The sequence below is a fragment of the Nilaparvata lugens genome, chromosome 5 (genome assembly GCF_014356525.2).
Source record: "Nilaparvata lugens isolate BPH chromosome 5, ASM1435652v1, whole genome shotgun sequence".
In the NCBI taxonomy this organism is placed as follows: domain Eukaryota; kingdom Metazoa; phylum Arthropoda; class Insecta; order Hemiptera; family Delphacidae; genus Nilaparvata; species Nilaparvata lugens.
The window spans coordinates 3,297,913-3,308,580 of NC_052508.1; the positions used below are offsets into that span (position 1 = coordinate 3,297,913).

The 10,668-nt window shown below is 34.7% G+C and overlaps 1 protein-coding gene across 1 annotated transcript; it reads left to right on the forward strand.

Moving 5' to 3' along the window:
• The first annotated feature begins 158 nt into the window (after window positions 1–158).
• On the forward strand, window positions 159–7,339 carry LOC111060696 (60S ribosomal protein L18). The gene is made up of 5 exons (XM_022348368.2): window positions 159–419; window positions 520–606; window positions 2,580–2,786; window positions 5,914–6,037; window positions 7,132–7,339. Exons 1-5 carry the CDS (start codon window positions 417–419, stop codon window positions 7,275–7,277), a joined length of 567 nt encoding a protein of 188 aa, XP_022204060.1. The 5' UTR covers window positions 159–416; the 3' UTR covers window positions 7,278–7,339.
• The last annotated feature ends 3,329 nt before the right edge of the window (window positions 7,340–10,668 follow it).

Sequence of the window (10,668 nt, forward strand, 5' to 3'; positions counted from 1 at the left end):
TACTGCCAACAGGAGCATCATGAAATTTGATAATAATAATGGATTCATGGAATGTCCAATAAAATCAATTCTGTGATTTATTTGGAGAAATAAATTACATAAAAAAGCTGAAGATTATTTTGATATTCATTTATTCGATTTCTGACGTGATCTCGATCACTCAATATGGAATCAATATAACACTCATTTATGAATTTTTGAATGATTGTGATTTAGGAATATTTTATCAAATTCATTATTTTTAAAATATTTTTCTCTGTTTCCTTTTCATTCATTCTTTATTTTAAAAGATATTTTCTAATTCCAGAATTGTTTATTGTGTCATTATCAAGAATAATCTAGACGCTCTTGAAATTTCATTTCCGTGTTTCCGTTCTTTTCGTTTGTCGGGTTTTCTTGTACACCACAGGAACAAGATGGTTAGTATTATTTTTCATTATCGCTTTTCATCCATTTTCATCGTCTCACTTTATTAATGAATTTGAAAACTGATTTGAAACTTTTTCTTAATTTTTGCAGGGAATTGATATCAATCACAAATATGACCGTAAAGTTCGGCGTACCAAGCCGAAATCAGAAGACGTGTACCTCGCTCTTCTTGTCAAAGTAAGTTTTACTATTATTCACACATTGGATTATAACTAGATAATTAGTTTTTCATATTGTTCTTACTTGACTTATACTTTTCTTACAGAAAATAGCATAGCTTTTAATAAGCTATAAATAACATAGCCTTTTTTTATTTAACGACCTAACCTCAATTTACCATGTTTCTTCATTGTTTGGGTTGTGAAAATTAAATTTCTTATTTTGAATCCAGTGCCAAAGCAAAATATGTCATTCATCACCACTACTTTTTTATTATAATTTATTATTGTCGCTTAATGTATCATAAATATCTGAAAAGTTTTTTAGGTTATGCTACTGCTTGGCCTAGCGAGTAGCGAGACTAAGATTAGTATAACCAAGGTGGATTACAAATTAATCTTCCGGTAGTCGCGCCCTACTCAATCACACGAGCAGTCGCGTATTGTAATTTTTATCACATCTAATTTTCCAAATGTTATGTACTCTGTTTAGTGTCAAAACATAATTAATTGTATAATTACTCTTTCCATCTTATTGGACTATTTTACGCCTACATTTGAACATTTGGATGATTACCATTTCATAGCCCAATAAGGTACACCAAGTAAAGCTATCATTTCTGTGTTATTGGTTCGTCCATAGTCCCCGTATAGTCTTTCCCTATCTTATGCACTGTCGCGACTAAATGGCACCTAAAGACTGAACCACTGCTCAGTTGATACTGCAAATCAGTGGAGTGATTGGGAGATATTTTTGAAATGCATAGGTGACTCATTCACTGACACCACCCCATCCAATAGTTTTGTGCAGCAAAAAAACTGACACCAATTTACTTTTTACATCAGCGCGACTGCCGGAAGGTTAATAACCCAAAAAGTCTATTTGATTGAAAAAAGTTACGTTACAGCTAATATTTTTAAAAAGAAGACCTAGGAAAAGTTATTTGAATTGATTTTGAATTATTTGTTGACAACAAGTTTCCGAATCAGAGTTGTTGAGAACATATTTGGTTGTGGAGCCTGGCTCCAATAATAGATTAGTATGTGCTTGTGCACGAAAGACCTTGCGTTATAACGCAAAATGAAAAAAAACAAGATTTAGATTTTCTAAAATGACTGTTCTGTTGTTGCTCGTACTAAGCTCATACTAAGTGCACGCATTCAGTGTGTGTGTGTGTGTCTATGGCTCTCCTCAGATTTTATTTTTATCTGCACGCGTGGTCATCTATTGTCTTGCTTGCGTGCACTTGAACATACTTGCATTCAAGGTGATCCTATCTTACGGCTGTAATGTATCTTCAATGCAAATGTTCTTCCTTAATGTGCATAGTAAACCTATATTGTTCAGTATGTTTTTTAATTTAGGCATTTGCATCAATTGAAATGAAAATTTCACAATTTATTATATAATACACACTACTTCAAAACCAAACTATTGATTTGGGTCGGGAATATTTCCAGTGTGAATAAACCAATGATTTGGGAATATTGAGGCCATTTTCAAGGAAATTGTTAAGAATATAAAAACATTCTAAATTATATTTTATGATTGATATTTGATACTCGATACTTATATTATACTCGATACTCGATATTTATGATTGATATTGATACTCGCTTGATATTTTCAAACTTTTTTTATTGACTTGAGTAAACACTTGGATTGCCTGGATCATGTTTCCTTGAGCTTTGTTTAGTAGATTTAAAAAATATGCTGTTATATTCACTTAACATCTCCACGGTAGTTCATCACAATCTCAATTTACATAGCACGGTATTCTCATTCAGTTACTACTTTTAAAAATTGTACCATTTCACTTTTAATGTGTGATTATGTTTAAGTTTTTGAAGGGACGGTTTCAAAGGTCCAAAGGATAGATGTTATAAAACTCCCTATTGTATCTAATAACGTATACCGTGTCAGTTTTCTTTCATTTTAAACTAACGCTATATTTTCCCAAATTAGAATGTAACAGTTTGTGTATTTTCCAGCTGTACAGGTATCTGGCGAGGAGAACTCACTCGAAGTTCAACAAGATCATCTTAAAACGTCTGTTTATGTCAAGAATTAATCGGCCACCGATTTCTCTGGCCAGGATTGCACGGTTCATGAAGAAGCCGGGCCGTGAAGGTCTGATTGCTGTCGTAGTCGGAACTGTCACCGATGATCTTCGTATTTGGGACTTCCCCAAGATGACAGTAAGAAGTCTTTGTGTTATTCTATCTAATTTTATCCAATGTAATTGGTTTTATGATAAATTGCATCACATCCTAAAAAATATCACCCCAAACGCCATACTCAGCATGGTGACATATTTCATGTTGGAGTGCCAATTCATTGTAGGGGGAAATAATGTCAAATAGGAAGCATCCTGAACTTTCTAATATTCTGAGATGTGCCGAAAAACTTGACTATACATTCATCTAGCACATACATTCATCGAGCACTTAAGTTGAACTATCACCTGAATAAGTGTGGGATTGAAATATGATATTATTGAATTCAGCATTTTAATCTTTCAGTATATTGAATTCCATGATTAGAACGATCACCCCAAACGCCATACTCAGCATGTGATTTCTTTCATGTTAGAGTGCCAATTAATTCAAGGGGAAAATTAATGTCAAATAGGAAGCATTCTGAACGTTGAAATGTTTTGTGGTGTGCCGAAAAAACTTGACTACAAACGTCATTTTGCTATTGATATAATGATTAAGAGATTCTATTGATTTAGAATAGTTATCACCCCAAACGCCATACTCAGCATGTGATTTCTTTCATGTTAGAGTGCCAATTTATTCAAGGGGAAAATTAATGTCAAATAGGAAGCATCCTGAACGTTTAAAATGTTTTGTGGTGTGCCGAAAAAACTTGACTACAAACGTCATTTTGCTATTGATATAATGATTAAGAGATTCTATTGATTTAGAATAGTTATCACCCCAAACGCCATACTCAGCATGTGATTTCTTTCATGTTAGAGTGCCAATTTATTCAAGGGGAAGATTAATGTCAAATAGGAAGCATCCTGAACGTTTAAAATGTTTTGTGGTGTGCCGAAAAATCTTGACTACAAACGTAATTTTGCTATTGATTTATTAATAATAGATTCTATTGATTTAAAATAGTTTTTACCCCAAACGCCATACTCAGCATGTGATTTCTTTCATGTTAGAGTGCCAATTAATTCAAGGGGAAAATTAATGTCAAATAGGAAGCATCCTGAACGTTTAAAATGTTTTGTGGTGTGCCGAAAAAAACTTGACTACAAACGTAATTTTGCTATTGATATATTGATTATAGATTCTATTGATTTAAAAAACTTCTTACCTTATACGCCATGAGCGTGTGATTTATGTCATGTTTGAGTGTCAAATTATCAGAGGGCAATGCTGATAATGTTGTCAATTAGGATGCATCCTGAACTTGTTGATGCTCTGAAGTGTGCTAAAAATCTTGGCTGTGATCTCCGTATTTTCTATATTCATTTTTATTGGATAGAGCAAACATTACAATTGTCGGAATAGAGAAAACAGGCTATTGCCCAAAACTTCTTCAATTTCCTAATTTTGTCTCAAATCGTCCAAATGTTATGCCAATTTCAATTGTTATTGTAATGTTATTTCAATTTCTACACCAAAAACATCAATCTGAAACTAAAAATCAGAATAAAACAAACAATTTCAAATTTAGATAGATTGCTACTAAAACTTTCATAAAAACAGGAAGCAAACTTCACAAAATATAGAATAAAAGCACATACATTTTTCTATCTATTGCTTTAATAGATGATACTTTAATCTTGCTAGTAATCTACTCAAGTTATGGTTGAGTTGAATCTTGTATTCTAATGATACCTCTATTATAAAGTTGACAGTAATAATTACTCAAATTATCTTGTTGAATTGTCTACAGTATTACAAATTACATAATGTAAATATTAAAAGTGCAATTGCAATTTGCAATAGAAAATTAGTCTGTTGTCTAGACTAATACCGTTTGAAAAATCTATCGGTGCGTACAGATCCAGATTGGAAGCATTCAATAAGAACTTTCTAATTGAAAACAAATTCTAGTAGAATGGTCAAATTTGAAGTACCCTTTGTCAACTGGAATTAAATATTAGTAGCCTACTCTTGACTTTATTATTTTCAATTGGAATAGTTTATTAGTTAACCCCGATCGCCATACTCAGCATGTGTTGTATTTCATGTTGGAGTGCCAATTTATTCAAGGGGAAAATTGATGTCAAATAGGAAGCATCCTGAACTACTAATGTTCTGAGGTGTGCCGAAAAATCTTGACAACATGCGTTTTTTTAATGAAATTTATATAATTTTAACATAGTTATAATTTTTTGTAATAAAAGAATTTGAGTTTTATATAATAAAATCTGATTTGATGCATGATTTGAACTTGAGGAAAAAGCATCACCCCAAACGCCATACTCAGCATGTGATCATTTTCATGTTAAGAGTGCCAGTTTTTGAAGGGGAAAAGTAATATTGCCAAATAGGAAGCATCCTGAACTTGGAAATGTTCTGAGGTGTGCCGAGAAATCTTGGCAACAGAATTATAAAGCCTAGAAGAAATTTATTTGTTGATTTATTCCATTAAATTGTTAAAATAGTGTTGAGATTTTGTTTGAATAAGCTTAATATGTTCATCAATCAACCTTTAATTTCATTCGCTCGAAATATTTTTGGCTTGTGATGAAATGTTTCTGACTGAAAATCAATCACCCCACACGCCATACTCAGCATGTAAATACTTTCATGTTAAGAGTGCCAGTTTATGATGGGGGAAAATAAATTGTCAAATAGGAAGCATCCTGAACTACTAATGTTTTGAGATGTGCCGAAAAAACTTGACTACATTTTTATTGAATAGGGCAATTTTCTTTTAATTAAATTTCAGTTCAAATGAGTGACTGTAAAATTTCAAGTTTATTATAAAATCTTGGATACGATTTCATTAACCCCGAACGCCATACTCAGCATGTGATTTATTTCATGTTGGAGTGCCAGTTTATGAAGGGGAAAAACAATTGCCAAATAGGAAGCATCCTGAACAGCTGCTAATGTTTTGAGGTGTGCCGAAAAATCTTGGCTACAAGACAATATCATGTTTTTTTTCGTCTATAATATATTGAGTCTTTGTTGTGTATGGAATGTATTATCTGTTTGAAATGTTAATTCTTGGAAACTTGAACAAATGTAGATTATAATAATTGTTCTTGTTCATAACTTGAATAAATTAATTGTCAAATGAAATAATTTATCGATGTTATAATTATAAGCTCAATCCATTCCTTTTTCTTTCCAGATTTGTGCTCTCAGAGTGACTGAGAAGGCAAGGGCGAGGATTCTGAAGGCTGGAGGTGAAATTCTAACTTTCGACCAGCTTGCGATCAAAGCTCCAACTGGAAAGAAGACAGTCCTTATGCAAGGTATGCGTGTGTGTGTGTGTAATACCAAAACTAGTATATAGCTTATTAGTGCCAATATTGGTCGAATTAATTTAGTTTTTTTCATCTCAGTGACGTGAGTGAAAGATGATAGCATAAATGCCAGACGGAATAGGAATCGAAACGATGGCCGGTTTAGCAATAGCACACTGCTGTTGCGGTACTCCAGCTACTATAGTGAGGTCCACGTTATAATGACAGTGGATGAAGATAGAAGAATAGCGATGCCAATTCTCTGCATTAATTATATTTCTACACTGTCAAAAACATAATTGGCATCGTTGTGGACCTAGAAAAGGATAGTACTACCGGCTTCGTCGAATGATTGACAAGGATACCAAAACCAAAGTTGATCAAATACTGTCATTATAACATGGACCTCACTATAGGCTACACCTTATCGCCAGATCCAGAATTATAATCCGAATGTGTAGTTCAAACTAGAAAGATCAAACTATATTTTTGTTACTCCGACAAATTTTTAATGGAGTACAGTTGACAATTTCAACATCTACGGTCATTTTTACCAAATTTCACTTTATGTAGAAACTTGCCAGGACCTTGATTCTAAAGATTCTAAACGATCTGATGTATGTCATATTACTCACTTAGTCAATTCCTAGTTTTCAATTCATATATTGTCTATTATTAGGATTGACTGGAGATTTTGCTACTGTATCAATCTGCATTTTCTATAAATTATGCAATTATTTCACTTTTCTTGAGTTTATAGTAATTCTTGCTATTCAAGTTTTCATGTTTCCCATAATTAATCTCTACATTAATAGATAGGCACCACTGTAATATGTTATTGACCTAAGGCAGGTCAATATTATGAATCATGAGGTCAAATTTATAAGCGACGACTCTAGGCGCGTTGCATCACTGTAGTCTGTATAATGTCGAGCATTTTTTTCGTCTGTCATGTAAACCATGTTATTTTAGGCACAGTATAGCCTGCAATAATGTGAACGACAGTAGCCGTTTATGCAGCGCGACTTGAGTCGTTGCGTAGGAATTGTATCTTCACTGTTCCACATTTAAATTCAGTTAGTTAATGGGCTTTTGATTTGTAGGAAGACGCAAGGCGCGCGAAGCAGAGCGTCACTTTGGTCTGGCTCCAGGTGTGCCACACAGTCACAGCAAGCCGTACGTGCGATCGAAGGGCCGCAAATTCGAGCGGGCTAGAGGCCGAAGGCGTAGCTGTGGTTACAAGAAATAATCTGTTATACTTGTTTAGCGTTAACATCTTTTGCTAAATAAACGCTCTATTGCTAAATAGCGGTCAATGGTTTTCTCCTCGCACATTATTAATATTAGAATCCCTTAGGGCCGGTTTCCGAGCTCGGGATTCAGGTAAGTTCTAGACTTTAAACAGCTGGAGTCAGAAGATTTACTTTCCAAAACGGGGCGTAGTCACAGTAATTAGTTGCAGCAAAATAAATTTCTATTTTCTCATTTCTATAATTTGAAACGTTTCGCTTGACAAGAAGAAACATTACTAAATAATTCAAAATAGCTGAAACTTTACACTATTTTCTCTTTATTTTATTTTGTGTTAAATTTTCTAGTTTTTCGAAATTTAATTTGAATGTGGCTCTGACTACAATTACGCCCCGTTTCGGAAAGCCGATTTTCTGACTAGCTGTTTAAAGTCTAGAATTTAGCTAAATCCTGAGCTCGGAAACCGGCTATTAGAATCGCAATATTATCCTCATTCCTCTTGATTAAAAACCTTGATGACAGTTTTGAATAAATTTGGTGACAGTCACTGAAGCCGTACTATTGGGACAATTTACTCGCAGTTTGTGCCAGCGTACATGTTGACAGAACTGCAGAACAACCCAGGTCAGGTTGATAATATAATATTGAATAAAGCGGCGGATAATCGGCGCCTTGCACTAGGACTCAAAAATAGAATATTATATACTTATTAAACTTGAGTATCTTGAATGCTATTATGATGTAAATGAGGATACTCACATATTTCAAACTGAAGTTGGCATGCTTCGTTTTGTGCACAAAGCTACGTCTGCCTTGGGGTCTGAGGGTAGGAATGCTACAATAAAATGAAATGCCACCAAACCCCTTCTCATCTCATATATACATTTATTTTAATATTCAAGTATTCAATTCATGCTCAAATAAGTGGGCTACATAGACTAGTGGCAAAATTCCTTCACAGAGGGACAGTTGCAGCGTCCAAACCCCTTCTCATCTCATATAGTTATGGACAATAGACGGAATTTTATTGGTCTTTTCGACACTATTTCATCTTGTGTGCAGTGGGCTAAAATGATAAGCTATAATACATGGATCACATGCCCAACTGACTGGAAGCTCCAATCACACTAACTGTGTGCACGGCCGAAGTAAAACACCGTAAATAATATCTGCCCTTGAGTGCTAGTATATGAAATTAGCTAGTATATGAGACTAGCCGTCAGGCTCGCTTCGCTCGCCATATCCGTCTAGCCAGGGGGCTCCGCCCCCTGGACCCCCGACTGGATTGTCCAAGAATGAGATTAGCAGGCTCGCTTCGCTCGCCTGCATTTTTATCATGTTAGGCCAATCCAGTCGGGGGTCCAGACTAAACGTCTGGCTAAACGGATATGGCGAGCGAAGCGAGCCTGACGGCTAGTAATATATTCCCAGGATTGAAGTAGCATTGCCCAATCAATTTTTCCTCGATAAATGCATTTAAATCTTCAACTTGGTGCCAACCTAACAAAGTCAGCTCAACTTAATGCCAACCTGACAAAATTATTAATTTAGTTGCCAGTTAACAACTGTTTCGAAGAGGTACTCTATCTAGATTATAGTTCTATAGTAACATATGATATGGAAATTTCAATTATAATTAAGAGATTGGGAGAAGAAGAATATACATGCTAAAAGACGAACTTTAAACCCTTAAAAACAACCCTTAGAGTTAAAATATTGCCAAAAGATTTCTTAGCGCGCCTCTAAAGGGTCAACTGAACATACCTACCAAATTTGAACGATTTTGGTCCGGTAGATTTTTAGTTATGCGAGTGAGTGAGTGAGTCAGTCAGTCAGTGAGTGAGTGCCATTTCGCTTTTATATATATAGATTATGCTAGTATATGAAAAAATCAACAGACGTTGATTACCGGCACCTGAGCCTTGCTCGATGACGCACTATCATGTCAGTAAGCACTTAGTACTTTGGGGCCGTTTGCACAGTCAAAGCTTAAACTGAATTTAATCAGCTGTTGGCTTAAACTCAAAATGAAACACATAATAACAAACGATAGACAAGACTCTAAATCACTTTGGCAGGGAATAAAAGAATTCGGGCTTGGCAAACAGAAATCGAATCCACAAATTGACTTACCATTGAATAATATAAATGACCATTTCGTTTCACACTCTAACCAACGCGACGAAATTGTCATTGCTAATCATATAGACGATCTTGAAGAGCAGGTTACCAACTTAGATTTACCAATCACTGATCAATTTCATTTCCATCCAATCTCAGAAGAAGACACTTCAGAGCAATTCAACGTATTCATAGTAATGCTATGGGTGTAGACAAAATTCCTATTAAATTTATCAAGAAGATGTTATTTGCTGTTTTACCAACCATTACATACATTTTCAACAAGTCACTTGAAGAAGGCATTTTCCCTGAAAACTGGAAGTTTGCTCTAGTTCGCCCTCTAAATAAAGTTCCATCACCCAATAAAGTTGAGGATTTTAGACCAATCAGTATTTACCTGCATTGTCCAAAGTGCTAGAAAGACTCATTCATGCTCAAGTTGTAAAATTTCTAGACAACAATAGTAAGCTTCATAACTTTCAATCAGGCTTTAGAAAATTCCATTCAACTGAGACAGCTCTGCTTCGTGTCACTGATGATATAAGGTTAGCTATGGACCAAAGAAAATGCACCATCCTCACCCTATTTGATTTTTCTAAAGCATTCGATACTGTTGATCATACAGTCCTTCTGAATAAGTTGGCTATTCTTGGTTTCAGTCACAACTCGTTAGTTTGGTTTAAATCCTATCTATTAGGTAGGAAACAATGTGTATCTGTCGGTGACAAAAAGTCAACTTGGAAAAACGTTATGCATGGAGTACCACAAGGTTCAATTTTAGGCCCTCTCCTCTTCACTTCGTATGCTAATGACCTTTCTTCCATTATCAAATTCTCCAGTTTCCATACTTATGCAGACGACCTTCAAATCTATTTAAGCTGTCCCATAATAAAATTAATGAAACAGTTGGAATAATGAATCAGGATATCAATTCGATAGTGGAATGGACAAAGAAAAATGGCCTTAAGCTTAATCCCATCAAAACACAACCCATTATAATTGGATATTCTCGTCTTATAAACAATATTGACCTTGAATCGATTCACAAAATTAGTGTAGACGGTAATGACATTCCTTACTGTAGCTCAGTTAAAAATTTAGGCATTATTATGAATAATACTCTTGACTGGTCAGAACAAGTGAACAAAACTTGTAAAAAGGTATTCTCAGCCATGCATGCATTGAAGAAATGCACGATATCCTCCCTAGAAACATTAAATTATTATTGGTTCAATCTCTCATCTTCCCACATTTAATGTATTGTAATT

Excerpts from the sequence above, each read along its gene's own strand:
- LOC111060696 (XM_022348368.2), top strand. Across the intron at positions 607-2,579 it reads ACCTCGCTCTTCTTGTCAAA|CTGTACAGGTATCTGGCGAG; the intron begins GTAAGTTTTACT and ends TGTATTTTCCAG. Across the intron at positions 2,787-5,913 it reads GGGACTTCCCCAAGATGACA|ATTTGTGCTCTCAGAGTGAC; the intron begins GTAAGAAGTCTT and ends TTTTCTTTCCAG.